Source organism: Ahaetulla prasina, chromosome 2, assembly GCF_028640845.1.
Source record: "Ahaetulla prasina isolate Xishuangbanna chromosome 2, ASM2864084v1, whole genome shotgun sequence".
NCBI lineage: Eukaryota > Metazoa > Chordata > Lepidosauria > Squamata > Colubridae > Ahaetulla > Ahaetulla prasina.
The window spans coordinates 14,668,921-14,691,898 of record NC_080540.1 but is presented as its reverse complement, the minus strand read 5'-3'; the positions used below and the strand labels follow the sequence as shown (position 1 = coordinate 14,691,898).

Sequence of the window (22,978 nt, the reverse complement as noted above, 5' to 3'; positions counted from 1 at the left end):
GATAATGTAAATACTTCTCATTTCGTCCTGCTGTGAATGGCCTCGGTGCAGATTTTCCTTCGGCTTGATAAATGAGTGTTTATCTCTCTGTCTCCTAAGAGCCCTGGAATATCTAATATTAATCCTCCTGATATAGAGGATATCTCAGATGAATCATTTCACCATATAGTACTTTATTTGAGATTGAGACAGAATGATGGTTCCGTCCACCATAGGACCACCATTCCCCATTGCTAAGAAAAGGCTAATTCCTCCCAGTTCTGCTTTTTAAAAATAGAAAATTATGCATGTGTATACCTGTATATATAGGGGCGCAGTGGCTCAGGGGCTAGGACGTTGAGCTTGTCAATCAAAAGGTCAGCAGTTCAGCGGTTCGAATCCCTAGTGCTGCCGTGTAACGGAGTGAGCTCCCGTTACTTGTCCCAGCTTCTGCCAACCTAGCAGTTTGAAAGCACGTAAAAAAATGCAAGTAGAAAAATAGGAACCACCTTTGGTGGGAAGGTAACAGTGTACCATATGCCTTTGGCATTGAGTCATGCCGGCCACATGACCACGGAGACGTCTTCAAACAGCACTGGCTTTTCAGCTTTGAAACGGAGATGAGCACCGCCCCCCAGAGTCAGGAACGTCTAGCACATATGTGCGAGGGGAACCTTTACCTTTATACCTGTATATACCTTCAGACAATGCATCTACAGCTCTGTGTGTGGATTTTTTTCCCCTTAATCTTTCATTGCTGCCAATGCGTTAAAAGAACAATCGCAACAATGTGGAGCTATATTAGATGTGTGTGTTTAAGCCAATCTGACCTGTGATCCTGGATATTGATTTACAAACACTTAAATTGCTTTAGGAAAACAAAACCAAAGCACTTTCGATACATAGAAGCCCTGCCCTTGCCCTTGAGTGCTTCAGGAGTAGATAAATGATATATAAATCAAACACTGGGACAAATAAATGTAATTCAGATTATCATCTTCGTGGCTTCTAACAAAGAGGAAGTAGATAAATCACTAAGTCAATAACTGCTAGGGTAATAAAATCTTACAGATAGGAAATGCCGTTCTCTTCATCCAATCTTCTGCGGCCAATCCTTGTTATATCTCACAGGCCTGTGAGGAACAATTAAGGATTGATACGCAAATGTGTAACTCTGTTTTAATGGCTATGGAGGGTCTGATACAGTGGTGGGATTCGACCAGTTCGGACCGGTTCGGGCGAACTGGAAGTTCTGAATCACCTGGGAGCAAACCGGTTCAGACCGATGATCAGACGGGCCTGCCCGCCCCTGATATTTTCCCACCTTTATCTCCTCAGCTGATTCATGTGGCAGAGCCGATTGCCGCATGAATCAGCTTTGATACTCCTCAGAAGAAACCTGGAAGTGAAGATTTCTTCAAACTGCGCACACACACGCAGCGAAGAGTGCGATCACCGAACCGGTTGTTAAACTGGGAGGATCCCACCACTGGTCTGATATGACTGACTGGCTGATGACCACAAGGATGGAAATTCTGAACCCCATTAAAAGAGACCCAACGGTGCTTTTCAAAAGGCAACTGGGCTTTCTTTGGGTTGTTGTTGTTTTAACCCTTGAAAATGGTTTCGCTTCTCATCCAAGAAGTGAAGAAGCTTGTTGGATGAGAAACAAAACATTTGCAAGGAGAAAAAAAAAAAAAAAAGCAAGAAAGTCCAGCTGCCTTTTGAAAAGTGCCTCTGGGTCTCTTTTAATGGGGCTTGGTCAGAGGTGAAATCCAGCAGGTTCTGGCAGGTTCTGGAGAACCGGTAGTGGAAATTTTGAGTAGTTCAGAGAACCGGCAAATACCACCTCTGGCTAGCCCCAGAGTGGGGTGGGAATGGAGATTTTGCAATATCCTTCCCCTGCCATGCCCACAGAGCTGGTAGTAAAAACAAAGCTAAACCCAACTTTGGAGGCCTTTTTTCCAAACTGTCGATATCCATCTGGCCTTCATATCCATCTCCCCTGCTTAGAATAGAATAGAATAGAATTTTTTTTATTGGCCAAGTGTGATTGGACACACAAGGAATTTGTCTTGGTGCATATGCTCTCAGTGTACATAAAAGAAAAGATATGTTCATCAAGGTACAACATTTACAACACAATTGATGATCAATATATCAATATAAATCAACAAGTTATAGTCATATAGTCATAAGTGGAAAGAAATTGGTGATGGGAACTATGAAATGATTAATAGTAGTGCAGATTCAGTAAATAGTCTGACAGTGTTGAGGGAATTATTTGTTTAGCAGAGTGATGGCCTTCGGGAAAAACTGTTCTTGTGTCTAGTTGTTCTGGTGTGCAGTGCTCTATAGCGTCGTTTTGAGGGTAGGAGTTGAAACAGTTTATGTCCAGGATGCGAGGGATCTGCAAATATTTTCACGGCCCTCTTCCCCCATAGCTTAACTTTCATGCCTGAATTAGTGCATAATTTGACTGTATCCCTGATTCCCCGTATTTCATTTCATTTCTGTTTCTTAGAAAGAAGAACAAAAAAAATTTCCTAAGGTTGTGGAGCTCAGGAAATCAGGACCTCCAGTCGCTAAGGTAACCTCACTTCAAACCAGATTTCCCAACTGGGAATGGGAACCAAGAGATCGTGGTTGGGACAAGCTGCAGTAAAGATATAGAGATGACCATGTCAGAAACTTTTCACGTTTCTGAAAAGGCTGGCATTAGTGCTAAGAGACTGTATATTTATGCAGGTAGTCCTCGAATTATGACCACAGTTAAGTCCAACGTTTCTGTTGCTAAGCGAGACAGTTAAGTGAGTTTTGCGTCATTTTACAGCCTTACTTGCCACAGTTGTTAAGTGAATCGCTGCACTTGTTCAATTAATAACATGGTTGTTCAGCAAGCCTGGCTTCTCCATTGACTTTGCTTGTCAGAAAGTTGCAAATGTTGATCACGTGACACCAGGGACACTGCAACTGTTATAATTATGAGCCAGTTGCCAAGCATCCAAATTTTGTTCCTTTGACCATGGGAATGCTGCAATGGTTGTTAAGTATGAAAAACGATTGTCAGCCATTCTTTTCAGTGCCGTTGTAACGTTGAACGGTCGTTAAACAAATTGTTGTAAGTGGAGAACTATCTGTAGCCACTGTGACAACGGACCAATTGCTTTCTAGAAACATTAGGCCAGGGGTCCCCAACTCAGGGGTGAATTGCTCCCGATTCGGACCGGATCACCTGATCCGGTAGCGATGGCAGCGGGTGGTTCGGAGAAAGATCATTAGGGGACTGGAGGCTAAAACATGTGATGAACGGTTGCAGGAACTGGGTATGTCTAGTTTAATGAAAAGAAGGACTAGGGGTGATATGATAGCAGTGTTCCAATATCTCAGGGGCTGCCACAAAGAAGAGGGAGTCAAGCTATTCTCCATAGCACCTGAGGGTAGAACAAAAAGCAATGGGTGGAAACTGATCAAGGAGAGAAGCAATTTAAAGACTAAGGAGAAATTTCCTGACAGTTAGAACAATTAATCAGTGGAACAACTTGCCTGCGGAAGTTGTGAATTCTCCAACACTGGAAAAATTTAAGAAAATGTTGGATAGCCATTTGTCTGAAATGGTGTAGGGTTTCCTGCCTGGGCAGGGGGTTGGACTTGAATGCAGCTCCTCTGTCTGGAACCCGTACCACATTTCTGACATAAATACAATTGAACATGTCCAGAAATATTTTACAAGAAGAGTTCTCCACTCCTCTGAATACAACAAAATACCTTATGCCACCACCCTTGAAATCCTGGGTTTAGAAAATTTAGAACTACGACGCCTTCGACATGACTTGTGTTTAACTCATAGAATCATCGATTACAATGTCCTTCCTGTCAAAGACTACTTCAGCTTCAATTGCAACAATACACGAGCACACAATAGATTTAAGCTTAAAGTTAACCGCTCCAATCTTGATTGCAGAAAATACGACTTCAGTAATAGAATTGTTAATGCTTGGAATACACTACCTGACTCTGTGGTCTCTTCCCAAAATCCCCAAAGCTTTAACCAAAAACTGTCTACTATTGACCTCACCCCATTCCTAAGAGGACTATAAGGGACGTGCATAAGAGCACAAACGTGCCTACCGTTCCTGTCCTATTGTTTCCTTTTGCTATATCCAATTAATATAGTTATTACATACTCATACTCATATATATGCTTATATATTGTATAGTTATTTCATACTTATGCTTATATATAATGTGTGACAAAATAAATAAGGGCTGCGGTATGGCTCAGGCTGTAAGAAGCCTGTTATTAAACACAGCTGCCTGCAATTACTGCAGGTTCAAGCCCCACCAGGTCCAAGGTTGACTCAGCCTTCCATCCTTTATAAGGTAGGTAAAATGAGGACCCAGATTGTTGGGGGGGCAATAAGTTGACTTTGTAAATATACAAATAGAATGAGACTATTGCCTTACACACTGTAAGCCGCCCTGAGTCTTCGGAGAAGGGCGGGATATAAATGTAAACAAAAATAAATAAATAAATAAATAAATAAATAAATAAATAAATAAATAAATAAAATAAGACCTCCAAGGTCCCTTCCAACTCTGTTATTATGTTATGTTAAATGTTCATTTTTTTTCCCCTCAGAGGAATCTGATTTTTAGAGGAGACGTCCCATGAAAGAGCCTGTGCATTCATCTATCTCCCTTTATTTATATATAGGAACAGGGGAGGCTTTTTGTCCAGAGCTAGATTCCTTGCAGAGTGCTGTTGAAAAGAAGCCAAGAGCTCATAGAGCCTCAGGGAAGCAAGTCGAAGGCCCTTAACGATGATAAACAGATAGATGGAGAGGAAGAGAGTGGCCCAGCCTAGAAAGCTAGATAGGTTATGAGCTGGCAACGTTATGATTCTAATGGGCCTACATTTACTGTAATTTTATTACCTGGTTTGAATGTCCGGTATGTTGAAAGAACCTTTTAGAGGCTACAGATGGTCTCCTGAATGGATCTCAGTTTAGAGGAGAGTTTGAGATAACGTACTATCTCTGCCAGCCTTCTCCACTTCGCTGGCGTCCAGATTGTGGGAGTAAAACTCCCCATCATCCACAGCCACAGCTCAGCAGATGGAAGCCTTGCAGCACCAGATCCCCAGTGAGTCTGAGGGCTGTAAAGAAGCAGACAGATCCTCATTCAGCCAGCAGCTATAGCAAAGGCAAAAGGAACCAGCAACCTATAATAATAATAATAATAAGAAGAAGAAGAAGAAGAAGAAGGAGAAGGAGAAGGAGAAGGAGAAGAAGAAGAGGAGAGTTGGAGGGTGCCTTGGAGGTCTTCTAGTCCAACCACCTGCTTAGGCAGGATGCCCGGTGTTATTTATGCACGTATGGAGTACCGTATTTGCATACCTGCTGCTGATTGGTCCATCTAGCAGCGGGAAAAATAAACCACTATCAGTGGCTGGCTAGGTTGATGGAGTTCTTTAAAAAGAGACCACGAGTCCATAATAAAGGTGCTGAAAGACTGTCCGCTTCCTGCCTCTTCATCGCGCTCCCTATCCAGTGTTGGAGCATTCACAACTTCTGGAGGCAAGTTGTCCCACTGATTAATTGTTCTAACTGTCAGGAAGGTTCCCTTTAGTTCTAAGTTGCTTCTCTCCTTGATTAGTTTCCACCCATTGCTTCTTGTCCTACCCTCAGGTGCTTTGGAGAATAGCTTGACTCCTTCTTCTTTGTGGCCGCCCCTGAGATATTGGAACACTATTGTATCCAGAGGCCTGCAAATAATTTCTCTTTATTGCTAAGGGCTATATGGGGCTAGAGACAGGGCAGTGAATTCATGGCATTACTAGAGGGTGACAGTAATGGCATTCTACCTGATTTTCCTGTTTGGAGAGAACTGACCAGAAATTGTTCTGCTGCTTTTCAAAGTTTGCAATCAGTTTCCTGAGTCATGATTTGCGGTGGGGTCACAAGATCTACCAAAAAAGAGGACGTATGGGTTACACCTCATCCACGGATTGCCCCTCTTGATGTCAAGAATAACCTGGATGTTTGTCTGGAGAAGAACCAGATAGGGCCCCTAAGAATACCTGTGGAGTGCATGATTAAGTTACTGTGATCTGTCAACCACAGAGAGTGAAATCAAAAGCTCTGCATCAGCTGACCAATGATAAAGAGGAAAAAGGAGGAATAAAAGAATGGAATGGAATGGGACTGGAATAGAATAGAATAGAATAGAATAGAATAGAATAGAATAGAATAGAATAGAATAGAATAGAATAGGTTGGAAGGGACCTTGGAGGTCTTCTAGTCCAACCCCTTCTCAAGCAGGAAACCCTATATCATTTCCAGAAAGATGCTGAAATAATTTGCTAGCATGAAGCATGAATTTTGATCATGTGACCATGGGGATGCTGTCACAGCCGTAAGTGTTAAAAAATGGTCATGTCCATTCAGCGTCCATAAGTCCATTCAGCGATGTCGTAACGTGTTGAACGGTCACTAAATGAACCGTTATAAGTCGAGGACTGCCTGCAATAGGATAGCTCTTACTAACATTCTTTGGGCAAAGATCTCTCATCCATCACGTCTTGTTTTCCAGTCACTCATGTTTGTTCTTCTTTCAGGCCAACTCCCGAGGAAGCCCAAGAATGGGCAGAATCTTTAGAAAAACTGCTACTACACCCATGTAAGTTTGCACAAGTGGTTCGTCAACCTTTTAAAGGGGATTGTTTGACACACAGTTTTTATAGATTTCCCGGGTGTGTTTTTCATAGACTGATGTTTGAAAATTAGAGGGTTAGTCATCCCGAGAAGCTTTGTTTATTTCAGATGGTTTCTTGGCACCAACGCAGCCCACTACGTAATAATAATAATAATCATTAACGCTGATTCCCAGAATTCCAACTGCTAGAGAGCAGAGGCCAATATGTAAATAACAGACATGTTCATAACAATTGTCCTCCCCTTGCCAAATGAGTTTAACCCTGTTTTCCTCAGAATCCAATTTTCTCAGAAATCCTGTGGGACCCGAAGAAAAGTTCAAATTAGTAGAGGAACAATCCAGCATACAGCAGAGCAGAAAGTAGTTGAAGTGGTTGAATTCTAAGGCTTATTGGGCATCCACCTGGCATCCTCTTTAAGTCAAGATTCAGCGATTTCCGTATTCCTAGGAACAGGACTGATGGCCAACAGACATGTCGCTTGATGAATTCTTTGTTTTCAGGTCTGGATGTGATGTGAGCTTTACATTAGTGGCCAAAATTGTGGAAACAATTTTCCCAAAATTTTGGGAAAAGTGTATTTTTGAGGTTTGATGGCTAATAACACCACTTTTTTTTTTTTAGTTTCAAGATAATCATATTCCACTGCTGGAATGGCCTGGGAATAGCCCAGACGTTAACTTAACCCAATTGAATATCTATGGAGTGGAGTAAAGAAACATTTTTTTTATTGTCCCGGTGTTTGGAAGCCGTACGGGTCTGGATGGGGAGAAACAGGCTCAAGCTCAATCCCTCCAAAACGGAGTGGCTGTGGATGCCGGCATCCCGGTACAGTCAGCTGAGTCCACGGCTGACTGTCGGGAGCGAGTCATTGGCCCCGATGGAGAGGGTGCGCAATTTGGGCGTTCTCCTGGATGAACGGCTGTCTTTTGAAGACCACTTGACGGCCGTCTCCAGGAGAGCTTTCCACCAGGTTCGCCTGGTGCGCCAGTTGCGCCCCTTTCTAGACCGGGATGCCTTGTGCACAGTCACTCACGCCCTTGTGACGTCTCGTCTGGACTACTGCAATGCTCTCTACATGGGGCTCCCCTTGAGGGGCATCCGGAGGCTACAGTTAGTCCAGAATGCGGCTGCGCGGGTGATAGAGGGAGCCCCTCGTGGCTCCCGAGTGACACCTATCCTGCGCAGGCTGCACTGGCTACCTGTGGCCTTCCGGGTGCGCTTCAAGGTGTTGGTGAACGTCTTTAAAGCGCTCCATGGCATAGGGCCGGGTTATCTACGGGACCGCCTGCTGCTACCGAATGCCTCTCACCGACCCGTGCGCTCTCACAGAGAGGGACTCCTCAGGGTGCCGTCGGCGCGACAGTGTCGTCTGGCGACACCCAGGGGAAGGGCCTTCTCTGTGGGGGCTCCCGCCCTCTGGAACGAACTCCCCCCAGGACTTCGTCAACTTCCGGACCTCCGAACCTTTCGCCGCGAGCTTAAAACTCACTTATTCATCTGCGCTGGACTGGGTTAGTTTTTTAAGTTTATGGGTTTTTAATGGGTTTTTATTTTTAAATTTTAATTGTGGCCAATTTAATAAGTTTTTTAATTGTATTTTAATATTTATAGTGTATTGTGTATTTTTTTACTTGGCTGTGAACCGCCCTGAGTCCTTCGGGAGAAGGGCGGTATACAAATTTAAATAATAAATAAATAAATAAATTATTTTATTTTATTTGCATTTATATCCCGCCCTTCTCCGAAGACTCAGGGCGGCTTACACTATGTTAGCAATAGTCTTCATTCTATTTGTATATTTATATACAAAGTCAACTTATTGCCCCCAACAATCTGGGTCCTCATTTTACCTACCTTATAAAGGATGGAAGGCTGAGTCAATCTTGGGCCTGGTGGGACTTGAACCTGCACTAATTGCAAGCAGCTGTGTTAATAACAGACTGTCTTAGCAGCCTGAGCCACCAGAGGCCCAACTTGTTAGTCAGAAGTGACCCAGCAATAAAACCCAGTTAATAGAAGCAATCATTCAATCTTGGTTTCACATGATAACAGCTGCAGAACTAAAAGACTTGGTTCACTCCATGGGAAGACATGTAAGGCTGTAATTCATGCTAAATGTTACCCAACTAAGTACTAACTGACGTGATAATTTATGTATATGTTTTTTCTATGGTGATAATTTTTGTATATTTCATTTTTTTCTACGTGTTTCACTTTTCTTCTTTATACTGTAACTACTACTCTAATAGCAAATCCTTCTTAAAAGTTACTGTATTACATTCTTGATTAAATTATCTTTCCATTGATATGTAATTTTATGGTACTACTGCCAAAAAAAGTGGTGCTATTAGTTAGTTTTAGAAAATACACTTTTCCCAAAAGGTTTCCACAATTTTGGCCACTACTGTAGTTCTACAGGATCTGCAGACCATCTTGATGGGCCTGGAAGTGGGGAATGGCTCTGCGCATGCGCAAGATGGCTCTGCGCATGCGCAAGATGGCGGCCCGCTAGGTGAACGGAGCCGCCGACGGGAAGATCGCCGCGGGATGGCATTGCCCAGACGGCTAGCCGAGCCGCCTATACCCCCCGGCCCACTTTGTCAGCTTCTCGGCAGCCGTGGAGGGTCTGCGGCCTTTTCGTGCCACGGCTGCCGAGAACGAGGCCGGGTGAGGGAGAGCAACGCGGCCATTTCCTGGGTGCGTGGGGCGGTGAGGCCGCAGTCATGAACATAGGCTTGCTGGTCCATCATGGCCTGTGGACTGTGGATTGCTGAGTGCTGGACTACCTTGGTTATGTTTCCTTCCACCCAGCTTGGTTTTCCCGGGATTGTTTTCTCTGGACGAAGGGGGTGGAGAGTTTACCGGCCTTCCATTGCCGGCTCGCCCACTGCCTTCCCTGCAGGGAGGTTCTCTGAGGACATTTTACCCCATTTATGCCGTATCTGGGATCTACGGCCTATTACATCTTACCGGCCTTCCTCAGAGGTGCCTGGCCGGTTTCTGGGAAAGGCCCTGGATCTGAGGAGCGCCAGGTTTCTGGATTAGTTCTGGATTAACTTGGAATGTGGGATTTGTCTGAGGCTTCCTGGAAGATTTTTATCTTGAACCATCTTAACAGAGGAATTGGCGTGGTGATTACTGGAGATGTTCCAGCCGTTGGAGACCTATTTCTCCCACTATTATTTAAGCACTGTCATCTGCACTTATATGGCCTTTTGGGATCTTTGGCCAGGATTGTTCTTTGGAACTATAGTGGAAGAGACTTGAGACCGATTTGAGACCTGTCGGAGGATGTACCCACCTCGTCTTCCCCATGGATTTTGGGACTGGGCTACTTTTCCCATCCTCCATCCTTCGCCTATCTATCATTTCAGCCACCATCGGATGATGGGTATCCATGTGCAGAACTATAGACTAATATCTTGCCATCCCGGACAATGATCATCTCCCGGCGACTGTTATCCCCTAGCGGTGTATTATTTGCACGGTTCGCCTTTTCTATTCGGTACAGGAGCTCTTGCGCCTGCAGTGCCCCCGCCGCAGGAATGGCCTGCTTTACCAAGGGCCGGCCGCAATGACGGATCTTGGGATCCACAGAGGTGGCATGCGAAGAGGAAGAGCCTCTGGGGGTTTTTAGATAGGGCATTTTTAAGGGGTGGGAGGGGTAGGGCGGGTGTTGGGGGAAACCCGCCGGGTGGGGTATCAGTTCCTGCGCATGCTCATGGCGGTGAGTTAATAGGTCCGAAGGTTGTGGGGGGAGTTCAGGTCCCATTGGTAGAGGGTGGTGCTATTTGCACGGTTTGGGGGAGGGGCAGATTTGGCGGAAGCGGGGGCTCGGATCATGTTACGGGGGGGCGCGTTCGATGCTTGCAGGCGATCGCGCGCCCGAGCCTCAGACTTCCCCGTTCCCGGATAGCCAAGACCCCCAGAGCCTGGGCCTTCGGCTGATGCTGTGTAATGCACGGTCCGTGGCCAATAAGGCCCCCCTAATTCACGATCTTATTCAGGGGGGTGCCGCGGACTTTATAGGCATTACGGAGACCTGGTTGGGCGCAGAAGGGGGCGTGCCCCTGGTACAGATGTGCCCACCAGGTTTCCGTGCATTCCATCAGCCGAGAGCCCAGGGTAGGGGTGGGGGGGTGGCGGTTGTGATTAGGGAGAGTCTGGAGCCGAGGGAGACCACTGTGCCTCAGATTGTCGGGTGTGAATCCCTCCTTGTGAAATGGGGCCATAGATGTCAGATGGGCTTGCTGGTCGCGTACCTGGCTCCTTGCTACGTGACAGCTGCCCTGCCCGAGCTCCTGGAGGTGCTTGCTGGGGTGGCAGTTGAGACCCCCAGACTTTTAGTCATGGGGGATTTTAACTTGCCATCTGCCGGCTCGTCATCGACAGCAGCTCGGGAGTTCACGGCTTCCATGATGGCCTTGGACCTGACTCAAGTAGTTGATGGCCCCACCCACACGGGGTGGTACACTGATCTGATTTTTGTCTCTGGTCAGTGGTTGAGAGATCTGGACTTACAGGAAATAGTCATCGAACCTTTGTCATGGTCAGATCACTCTCTCCTTCGCCTGGACTTTCTGACCGCCATCCAACACCGCAGGGAGACGGAGCCGATGCGTTGGTCCCGCCCCAGGCGCCTGATGGACCCTGAGAGGTTCCGGACGGAGCTTGGGCCATTCCCTGAGGGTCTGGCTCGCGGCACGTCTGAGGAACTTGTTGCGGCCTGGGAACGGGCCGCGGCGGGGGCCTTAGATCGTGTCGTGCCTTTGCGGCCTCTGACCCGGCGCAGGTCCCAACCGGCTCCTTGGTTCTCCGAGGAGCTGAGGGGGATGAAGCGCCGGAGAAGACGCCTAGAGAGCATCTGGAGGTCTAGCCGTTCTGAGGCTGATCGGACACTAGTGAAGTCCTATACTAGGACTTACCTAGTGGCATTGGGGGAAGCGAGGCGTATCGCCTCCTCCCTCATTGCGTCGGCAGATAACCGCCCAGCCGCCCTGTTCCGGGTGACCTGCCCTCCTTCATCAGGGGAGCGGGATGACCCGCTGCAGGGACGTGCTGAGGAGTTTAACGTTATCTATACGATAAAATCGTTCAGCTGCGGGACGGGTTGGACCAAAATTGCGGTGACCCTGGTGAGGTGCCCGAGGGTGGTCTTGGTGACATTGTCTGGGATGAGTTTGACCCTGTGGCTCCCGAGGACATGGACAGGTTGTTGGGTAGGCTGAATGCCACCACGTGTTTACTGGACCCGTGCCCTCCTGGCTGGTGCTGGCCACTCAGGAGGTGACACGAGGCTGGCTCCAGGCGATTACGACCGCTTCTTTGGTGGAGGGTGTCTTTCCGCCGCCTTGAAAGAGGCGGTGGTGAGACCCTCCTTAAGAAGCCTTCCTGACCCGCTGTTTTAGGTAATTATCGTCCGGTCTCCAACCCGCCGCGAAGGTTGTAGAGAGTATGGTGGCATATCAGTTTCCCTACACCTGGATGAAACCGTCTATCTAGACCTGCTCCAGTCCGGTTTCCGCCCGGTTACAGCACGGAGACGGCTTTGGTCGCGTTGGTGGATGATCTCTGGAGGGCCAGGGATAGGGGTTGTTCCTCTGCCCTGGTCCTATTAGACCTCTCAGCGGCTTTCGATACCATCGACCATGGTATCCTGCTGCGCGGTTGGAGGGATTGGGAGTGGGAGGCACCGTTTATCGGTGGTTCTCCTCCTATCTCTCCGACCGATGCAGTCAGTGTTGACAGGGGCAGAGGTCGGCCCGGTGCCTCACTTGTGGGGTGCCGCGGGGTCGATCCTCTCGCCTTCTGTTCAACATCTACATGAAGCCGCTGGGTGAGATCATCAGTGGTTTCGGCGTGAGGTATCAGCTGTATGCGGATGACACCCAGCTGTACCTTTCCACGCGGACCACCCCAACGAAGCTATCAGTGCTGTCCCGGTGTCTGGAGGCCGTGCGGGTCTGGATGGGGAGAAACAGGCTCAAGCTCAATCCTCCAAGACAGAGTGGCTGTGGATGCGGCATCCCGGTACAGTCAGCTAAATCGCGGCTGACCATCGGTGGCGAGTCATTGGCCCCGATGGAGGGTGCGCAACAGGCGTCCTCCTGGATGAGCGGCTGTCTTTAGAAGACCATTTGACGGCCGTCTCCAGGAGAGCGTTTTACCAGGTTCGCCTGGTGCGCCAGTTCGCCTTTCTGGACCGGGATGCCCTGTGCACGGTCACTCACGCACTCGTGACGTCTCGCCTGGGTTACTGCAATGCTCTCTACATGGGGCTCCCCTTGAAGGGCATCCGGAGGCTGCAGTTAGTCCAGGATGCTGCTGCGCGGGTGATAGAGGAGCCCTCGTGGCTCCCACATAACACCCATCCTGCGCAGGCTGCACTGGCTACCTGTGGCCTTCCGGGTGCGCTTCAAGGTGTTGGTGACCACCTTTAAAGCGCTCCATGGCATTGGGCCGGGTTATCTACGGGACCGCCTACTGCTACCGAATACCTCTCACCGACCCGTGCGCTCTCACAGGAGGGACTCCTCAGGGTGCCGCCAGCGAGGCAATGTCGCCTGGTGGCGCCCAGGAGGGCCTTCTGTGGGGCTCCCACCCTCTGGAACGAACTGCCCCCGGGACTTCGTCAACTTCCGGACCTTCGGACCTTCCGCCGTGAGCTCAAAACATACTTATTTCATTGCGCAGGACTGAGTTAGGTTTTAATTAATGGGTTTTAAGTGGGGTTTTATTTTTTATATTTTTAATTATTTTAATTGTTAGGCTTTATAATAAGTTTTTTAATTGTTTTTTAGATTGTATTTATCTGTTTTTTTAGATGCCTGTAAACCGCCCTGAGTCCTGTGGGAGATAGGGCGGTATATAAATTTGAACAATAAATAAAATAAATAAATAAATGAAATCATTTAATTGTTCCTGACAGTGAGAACAATTAATCAGTGGAACAACTTGCCTCCAGAAGTTGTAAATGTTGCAACCCTGGAAGTTTTTAAGAAGCGATTGGATAACCAGTTGTCTGAAATGATGTAGGTGCCCAAATTAGCACACGAAGCCATGTCGCCCAGCACGCGCGGCCTTGCCTGTTTGTTTTCCGGATTTCTGGCACGCATGCGCGCGTGACAATCAGCTGTCCTTTGCATGCATTGTAGTGTCAAAAACCGGTGAACGCATGCATGCTGGGCAGCTGATTGTCGGGTATGCACTAGAACCTGGAAGTTCAGCTTTCTTGGGGCGCAGCCCCAACAAGCATGTGTGTTAACATGCAACATTTCTGCACAACTGGTATAGGGTTTCCTGCATAAACTGGGGGTTGGACTAGAAGACCTCCAAGGTCACTCCCAACTCTGTTATTCTAGTCTATTCTATTCTTTTAGGGCTCTGGATCATATAATACATTGCTTCTTGAACAAGACATGTTTTGGCTACGGTCTAGGAATTGTTGAGAATGCCCTCTCTTTGGCATTAATACATAGCAGAGCTAGAAGAAAGTCTTCCTTCTCTGGATTGAACTATACCTCCCATCCCACAGTGCTTTTGGCTATAGTTGAAGATCATTGTAGTTGAATATAACTACAGGTCGTCCTTGACTTACAACAGTTCATTTAGTGACTGTCCAAAGTTACACTATTGAAAAAAGCGTTGCATGACCTTTTTTCCATCTTTTTACAACCATTGAGGCATCTCCATCAGACACTTGGAAACTGGCTTATATTTATGACGATCATGATGTCCTGGGGAGGGGGGGTCACATGATCTCCTTTTGTGACCTTCTGATTGGCAAAGTCAAGGAGGAAGCCAGATTCACTTAACAACCGCATTACTAACTTAACAGCTGCATCGATTCGCTTAGCACCACAGGGCAAGGAAAGTCATAAAATGGGGCAAAATTTACTTTACCAACAGCCTTGCTCAGCAAGAGGAATTTTGGGCTCAATTGTGATCTTAAGTCGAGGACTACATGCAGGGGTGAAATGCTACCGGTTCAGACTGATTCGCCCAAACTGGTAGTAAAAAATGCTACTGGTTCGGGTGAACCTGTATTTCTGATGACCAGCTGTGTCACGCGATTTATATTCGCGTAACCCTGCTTTCTGGTGAATCTAAATCACGCGGCACAACTGTTCCCCTCCACTCACTGTTCTACTTACCTTTGTAGACTCAGAAAAGACTTCTTAATCCTCCTTTTTCAGCGCTGCGTGATAGTGCCTGTGGTACACATGCGCGTGAAGTGTGCGTTTGGCACGTACCGCACATTGTGTGCGTGAAGCAAACCAGTAGCAAAGCAAACCAGTAGCAGACTTCAGAGCATTTTACCCTTGACTACGTGTAGCGAGGTTAAAAAAAGCTATTACAGCTAATAGCTGTCCTCATACATTGTTTTTTATTTCATTTTTCCCCTTCTGGTGGTTATAATATAATGCTCCAAACTACACAAGTAATCAGTAATCAAAAAAAAACAACAACCCATAACCCTTACTGAAAAAAAAATACAGCATAAAAATCTATATAGAGGCTCTGTCAGCTTTGGAAGCCATACTAGGCCAAAGGCTTCAATGCTGCCACTTTCCCATGTGTGGGAAAGTAGGAGGTGGGGGGGGGGTAGTAGAAGGGGCTATTAGAAATAATAAAATTCTTCCTGCTGGTCAAGGTCAGGCCGAGCCTACTTCTGGAGAAGGAGCATCCCGGAGTGATATATCGAGATGGGACGATTGGAGATTGGAGCATGCGATCGGCAGAGGGGTCAAGGGGGTTATGATTTTGGAGTTTGTCTTACTGAGGATAAACCTGGATCCCCAGATTCGGATTTCATCCAGCTGTGCCAGTTTACCTATCCTAGTAAAAGAACTTTGAAAGATGTTTGCTTCAGAGTCTTTTCTGCAGGAGGGGGTTTCTGGAACGCTGACAGGCTCATTATTAAATATCATTCTCCCAGTGTTAAGTAGGTATTCAAGGGCAGCCTCTGCAGTTCAGATTTTTAAGAGCTCATCATCCACAGAGCGATGCACCATTTTCAACAATTATAGAGAATCCGGTATTTAGATAGCAATCTGCTATGCCTATCCCTAGACTGAGCTGTAGTAAGCTTCCCAAAATTCAGAGGGGGATTTTATGTGGATTTGAATGTCGCCACTCATTTCTTAAAAGTTTGTGTCTTCATGGCACAAGACTTCGACCTACAACCACAACTGTGTCCAAAATTTTTGTTGGTAAGTGAGACAGTTACTAAGTGAGTTTTGCCCCATTTTATGACCTTTCTTGCCACAGCTGTTAAGTAAATCACTGCAGTTGTTAAGTCAGTAACACGGTCGCTAAGTGAATTTGGCTTCCCCATTGATTTCGCTTGTCAGAAGGACGCAAAAGGGGATGACATGACCCCCGGGACACTGCAACCGTCATAAATATGAGTCCGTTGCCAAAATCTGAATCACGTGACCATGGAGATTTTGCAATGGTCGTAAGTATGAAAAAACAATCATAAGTTACTTTTTTTCAGTTCCATTGTATCTGTGAACCATCACTAAACAAACTGTGGTAAGTCAAGGATGACCTATCCCAGGGGTCTGCAAACTTGGCTCCTTTAAGACTTGTGGACTTCAACTCCCAGAGTTCCTCATCCAGCTTTGCTTTACTGGCTGAGGAACTCTGGGAGTTGAAGTCCACAAGTCTTAAAGGAGCCAAGTTTGCAGACCCCTCACCTATCCTAACATCTTTTCTTGTCATAAAACATCCACTATCTCTCGGTAACCTGAAGTAGAGAGAAAAAAAAACTCCATGCGATAAAATGCAGAATTTATTCCAAGTGGAATGAATAGAATTTCTAAATGTTTTGTGTAAACAAAAAAAAAAAAAAAGGAAGGGAAGATTTCAACAGATCGTTTTGGTTTGTTCTTCTCCACATTATAGATGGCCGAGCTGCCTTCCATGCTTTCTTGAAATCAGAATTCAGCGAAGAGAACCTGGACTTCTGGATGGCCTGTGAAGATTATCGAAAACTCCGAGGTTGCGACAAACTCCAGGAGAGTGCAAAAAAGATTTTTGACCAATATATCACCATCCAAGCTCCGAAAGAGGTAGGGGAATAATTAAAGCTTCCTTTGGATTTGTAGACTCATTTGTGAAATGGGATGGATTGGTTAGGGAAAAGCCGTTATTCCACGCTTTGCATTTATCAATACACATATATTGCAACAGAGTTCATAATAGAACAACAGAGTTGGAAGGGATGTTGGAGGTCTTCTAGTCCAGGGGTCGGCAACTTTAAACACTGAAAGAGCCACAAAGGCCCTAACCGGAAGCCCCCCCTTTCAATTCTGGAGCCAACCGCAAGTCCGGTTCTCTCCACCGTAGTGTCTTCTACCATGGTGTCCTTTTTTTCCTCTGCCGACCGGAAGTCCGGTTCCTCCACCATAGAGTCTCCTCCTAGCGCGGCGTCCTTTTTCCTCGACCTATCCTAACTGAAAGCCCTATCAATTGTGGAGCTGACTGGTGACAGGGAGCCGCAGCAGAGGGATGAAAGAGCCACATGCGGCTCCAGAGCCGCAGGTTGCTGACCCCTTTTCTAGTCCAATCCCCTGCTCAAGCAGAAGACCCTATGCTATTCCAGATAAGTGGCTGTGCAATCTCTTCTTGAAAACCTCCAGTGATGGGAGCACCCACAACTTCTGAAGGGAAGCAATTCCACTGGTTAATTGTTCCCACTATTAGGAAATTTCTCCTTAGTTCTAGGTTGTTTCTCTCCTTAGTTTCCATCCGTTCCTTCTTGTCTGGCTTTCTGGTGCCTTGGAAGACAGGTTGTGTCCCTTCTCTGTGGCAGCCCCTCACATATTGGGACACTGCTATCATGTCAATAATAATAATAATAATAATAATAATAATAATAATAATAATAATAACAACAACAACAACAACAACAACAACAACAACAACAACAACAACAACAGAGTTGGAAGGGACCTTGGAAGTCTTCTAGTCCAACCCCCTGCCCAGGCAAGAAACCCTACACCATTTCAGACAAATGGCTATCCAACATTTTCTTAAAAATTTCCAGTGTTGGTGCATTCACAACTTCTGGAGGCAAGTTATTCCACTGGTTAATTGTTCTAACTGTCAGGAAATTTCTCCTTAGTTCTAAGTTGCTTCTCTGTCACCCCAGTCTTTCTTTTTACTTAGACCCTGTGTCAGGCCTGGAAACCATATTAGACTTTAGGGTTCCAGACGCTGCCACATTTTTCCCCTGAGGGGAGGAAGGGGGGCTGAGGGGTATGGTAACATTCTTCAAGCGGTCAAGGTCGGATGGTGTTCACATCTGCAGGAAGAGTGGCAAGAAGATATTCGAATGAACTGGGAGAACGTGGGACCATGTGACCATCAAAGGGGTCAGGGGGGTGGGACTCTTGGGGTTTGTATAACTGGAGAAAAGAATCCGGAAATTCAGTTTTGGAATTTCACTCATCGTGTGCCAGTTTCCTCATGCTAGTAAAGAACTCTGGAAAACAATGGCTTCTGAGTTTTTTTTATGCAGAAGAGGTTTTTCTGGAACCTTGACACCCTGCATATCCCAATTCCTGCAACTGTTCTTCACGTTACAGCCACCAGCCCCCTAATCATCTTTGTTGCTCTTCTTTGCATGCCTGCATAAGTATTGCCGCATATATAGGCATCTCAAATCTTCGTATTTTATCATTTGAACAGATTTTTTTTTCTTATTACTTTCTTACAAAGTTTTTCTTTGTACTAATCCAGACAAACGGGTGTGTCTGTACCAAGCCACACAAACCAAATTTCATATATTCATATGAATATATGGCCATTCAGGGGTGAAGTCCAGCAGGTTCTGACAGGTTCTGGAGAACCAGTAGCGGAAATTTTGAGTAGTTCGGAGAACCAGCAAATACCACCTCTGGCTGGTCCCAGAGTAGGGAGGGAATGGAGATTTTGCAATATGTTTTCCCCAGGAGTGGGGAGGGAAAGGGGATTTTGCAGTATCCTTCCCCTGTCACGCCCACTAAGCCACGCCCACCAAGCCACGCCCACAGAACCGGTAGTAAAAAAAAATGTATTTCACCACTGTGGCCAATCATATTGACCTCGCTTTCTTGTAGTGCTGTATCAAGATCCATGTGTCCTTTGGAAAGCTAGAAAAGAAGGGACACCAATGAAATGAACGATTCAAAAATTATTATGTGCTTCACAGTGGTATTGTCAATCCTGAAGTGAACCTGGATGAAGCCATCTTGGAGGCTTCAGAGTTGCCACACAACTGTGGGAGGGAGGGGGGAAAATAGTTAGATGAGGTTTTGTAACCTGAACAATAAAGTTTTCCTGTGGGAACCAAGGACATTCTCACAGGTGGCTGGCCAGAGGAGGAGCAAGTAACCAAGCACCCGGATTGGATAGCGTGACCAGTGACTTGGGTGGAAAGGGAAAACTTTTATTTTTAATCAGGCGAAAGCTGCAGGAAAATTCAGAGTCAGCTTTCACCAATTGTGCCAATATGAAGAATCCAAGAAACTGTTCTTTGAGGAACCTGCCTACCTCGGAGTTCTGTTTTCTATGGGTGCATTACTTGAAACGCTGACATGTATGATGGGGGAGGTGAATGCATTTCCCCAGTTGTTTTTCTGAACCAGAGAGTCCCTGGGCTCTGCTGTTGTTTTCAAGAGATTAGCAAAGAGGAAGTCAGAGAATGATGTTGATACACAAACAGGGCCATATCATTGCACCTGTTCCTCCTACTGCTCAGCTAATCTTAGGGCTATATGTAGCTGAAAGTTGCAGGACATCTGCTTTTCTTGGACTTATGACTTCAATTTTGGTCCTAAGTCAAGACAGTTGATAAGCAGGCCACACCACACGATCACACCTCATTTTACAACCTTTTTTGTAGCGGTCATTAAGCAAACTTGGCAATCACGAAGCAACTATCACAGTCGTTAAGTGAACGTTGTGGTCATTAAGTGAACCCATTTTTCACACTGAGGCTTTTTGGGGGTTTTTTGGGGGGGGGGAGGCAGAAACTGGAAGGAAAAATGTTGTAAGTTTTTAAGGTTTAAAAGTGTGGAAAATAATAAAAATAAATATAAATAAAATAAATAAATAAAAAGTAAATATTCAAAATAAACTTTCAAATACAGAGGGATCATCATTTGGAACAGAACATGCCAGATATCACGGTTATTGAGGGCCAATGCATACGGTTTATTGATATCGCTGTACAAGGAGACACCAGAGTAGAAGAAAAAGAAAAATTACGAAATATCGTGACCTGGCCATCGAAACTACACAGTTATGAATGAAACATTTAACAGTGAAACCCATTGTCATCGGGGCATTTGGTACTGTGTGTTAAAGAATTTTACAAAACACATCAAGAAATTGCAGCTTCCTGCAATAACACCAGCAGAACTGCAAAAAAACCTGCGCTACTCGGAACGTCATATATTTTAAGAAGATACTTGGTTGATACCTAGGACACTTGGCAGCAACCCGTATCAACCATTTAGCACCAGTCAATTGCATTTGTGACACATTTTTAAATGTTCAGTTGACTTGAGTTTCATGTTTAATGAATTTCTTCCACCAGATGCAATTAAAGGGAGGGAGGTCCACTAACACGCCAGCTGAGTCAACACTTGTTCTGGATCAGCATTTATTGATTAAAAATCTTTAGCCACAGGTTTCTAACTTTTGAACTCACAACATCTTAGTTTCCAATCCCTCAGGGGATTTTTTCCCCCGGTTCCTACAAATAAGTTTTATTCATGTTTAAACAAATCACAGTTGCAGCCAATTTGTATCATGCTGGATAATCATTTGCATTTAATTTCAGGTGAATCTTGATTCCCAGACCAGAGATGTCACCAATCGGAATATTTTGCTCCCCACCCGGTCTTGCTTTGACCAAGCCCAAAAGAGGATCTTCGGGTTGATGGAGAAAGACTCGTATCCCAGATTCCTTCGTTCTCTCGTCTATCAAGATCTGGTACAGCCTGATAAAGAGCAGCCGAATGGCCCCTTGTAAACCTGCCGTATTCGCCCTTCCTCTTCTTTTCAAGCCCACCTTGCGAAGGAAACACCTGGAGACAGCTTTGCTGTTCTGGATACGGACAAGCCAAGGAAGTTTGGGAGAAATGGACTGCCATTTGTCTTATTCTGTTGAGATGGCAAATGTGCTCCGTTCATAAACATTATGGTGGATAAAAGAGATGATGGACAGACCTTTCATTCCCCAAACTAGGTAACATCATCAGTGCTAGTACAAGTGGCTTTTTGGGGGACTTCAGTAAAATATTAGAATTCTAGAAGCGGAAATTGTGCCTGTTTTGTTTGTATCAAAACGAACGAAAGCAACTTTATGACAGGGCCTATAAAGCTGGGTGATGCCTGCACTGCTGCTGGGATGATATTGCTCAGGTTGGAAAATGAAATTTAGTTGCCTAGTGTATTTATAAGTCTGTTTCAGCTTGTTTCTCCCCTGACGGGCAGAATTTCTCCAATGTCTTAGAGAAGAGTGTTTACTGTACCCCTTTGTTATAGAAATAATTTGGGATTGAAGTTGGGACCTTTGCGTGTTTGTCACCCTCAGTGTGTGAAATTAGGCGTCTTATAGACAGCCTAGGAGATGGTCTCCAATCTGTAGGCTGCGGCCCACTAATGGGTTATGAGGGGTTTGTAACGGGCTGTTGAAACGGCCAATGCGTGCACACTCCATTTAAGTTATCGGCAGGGGTGTGTGCGCGTCACTCATGCAAATGGAGCTGTGCGCTTGCTAGCCACTCGCACAGAACCATCCCCTCTCCCCGTCCCTCCTGTCGGTCCACAAAGCCGGAAATATTGGAGAACTCTGGCCTAGGAAATGTATAAAAAGCCAAAAATGGGACGTTGAAGCATGAAACGCTTAATATTTCACAGATTTCCTGGGCACTCTATGCAATGCCAAAAGGCAAACGGGCAAAGTATAAAATACTCCCTCTGAAAAGCCATTCTAGGATTCCTTATTGCAACATGTAGGTCAAGAATGGTGTTTTTCCTCTTGTTTATTTTTTTTTTTTTTTAGTAGGAAAGTCCTGTTGTACTTTACATTGCATTTCTTCTTTCATTTTGATCTACATCTTTTCAGTAAAGGGTTAGGATTAGGGTTAAGTATGAAAGGAGAATCATGACTTTTCGTGACTCTCTTTTCCTACTTTGCCTAAACAGTTCTTGTCAGTCTGCATAATGCCTAAGTATTATATACAATGCCTAAGGAAATTATACTGGTTGTCCTTGACTTACAACAGTTCATTTAAGAGCCGTGGTGGCTCAGTGATTAGAATGCAGTACTGCCAGCTACTTCTGCTGAATTCTGGCTGCCTACAATTTGGCAGTTCGAATCTCACCAGGCTCAAGGTTGACTCAGCCTTCCATCCTTCCGAGGTCAGTAAAATGAGGACCCAGATTGTTGGGGGACATATGCTGGCTCTGTAAACCGCTTAGAGAAGACTGTAAAAGCACCGTGAAGCAGTATATAAGTCTAACTGCTATTGCCGTTTAGCGACCACTCGAAATTAACAGCACTGAAAAAAGTGACATGACCATTTTTTTTACACTTATGACTGTTGCAACACCCCTGTGGTCACATGATCAAAATTTAGACATTTGTCAATAGACCCATATTTATGACAGTTGCAATGTCCCTGGATCATGTGATCATCTTTTGCAGCCTTCTCACATGAGCAAAGTCAGTGGGGAAGATGAATTCACTTAACAACCATGTTAGTAACTGAACAACTTCAGTGATTCACTTAACAACCGTGGCAAGAAAGGTCGTAAAATGAGGCAAAATTCGCTTAACAACTGTCTCAACAACAGGAGTCCATTTTGGTCATAAGTAGAGGACTACCTGAATAGAATATTTAAAGTAACACAGACATTTTCATCCTTTGGCTGAAAACGTCACGCATTCTATACACATTCTCGGCACTCTATATACAATGCCAACTTTTCGCACATTGCCGGTAACATCTTCCCAAGGAAATTCTGCCTCTGTTCCTTCCCCAATTTCATACTGTGCCCGTGTAGAATTTAATGGGGTGTCTGGCATTGACAATCGACCATCCTTCAAGAAGGAATGGTAGGAATGTCATAGGAATGCAGTCCATGATTCTTTTCAAATTTCCAGGTGAATAGAAGCTAGAAGCACGACTCTGTAGCTGTCAAGTCTCCCATAGCTGGGCACGACCAAGGAATAAAATACTCCCTCTGAAAAGCCATTCTAGGATTCCTTATTGCAACATG

General features: G+C 45.6%; 1 protein-coding gene across 7 annotated transcripts in view; it reads left to right on the top strand.

Annotated features, from left to right (window-relative positions):
- Nucleotides 1-22,978, top strand: part of LOC131190198 (regulator of G-protein signaling 2-like) — a 60,926-nt gene that overhangs the window by 36,102 nt on the left and 1,846 nt on the right. For 3 of the 7 annotated variants that reach the window (XM_058167303.1, XM_058167302.1, XM_058167307.1), the window contains 4 exons: nt 2,504-2,569; nt 6,599-6,660; nt 16,607-16,773; nt 20,532-22,927. In XM_058167303.1, the coding sequence (XP_058023286.1) occupies nt 2,504-2,569; nt 6,599-6,660; nt 16,607-16,773; nt 20,532-20,723 (487 nt within the window). In that variant the 3' untranslated portion in view covers nt 20,724-22,927. Of the gene's footprint in view, nt 1-2,503; nt 2,570-6,598; nt 6,661-16,606; nt 16,774-20,531; nt 22,928-22,978 lie in introns of those variants that run through there. The other 4 variants (XM_058167306.1, XM_058167304.1, XM_058167305.1 and 1 more) reach the window with 2 other exon arrangements.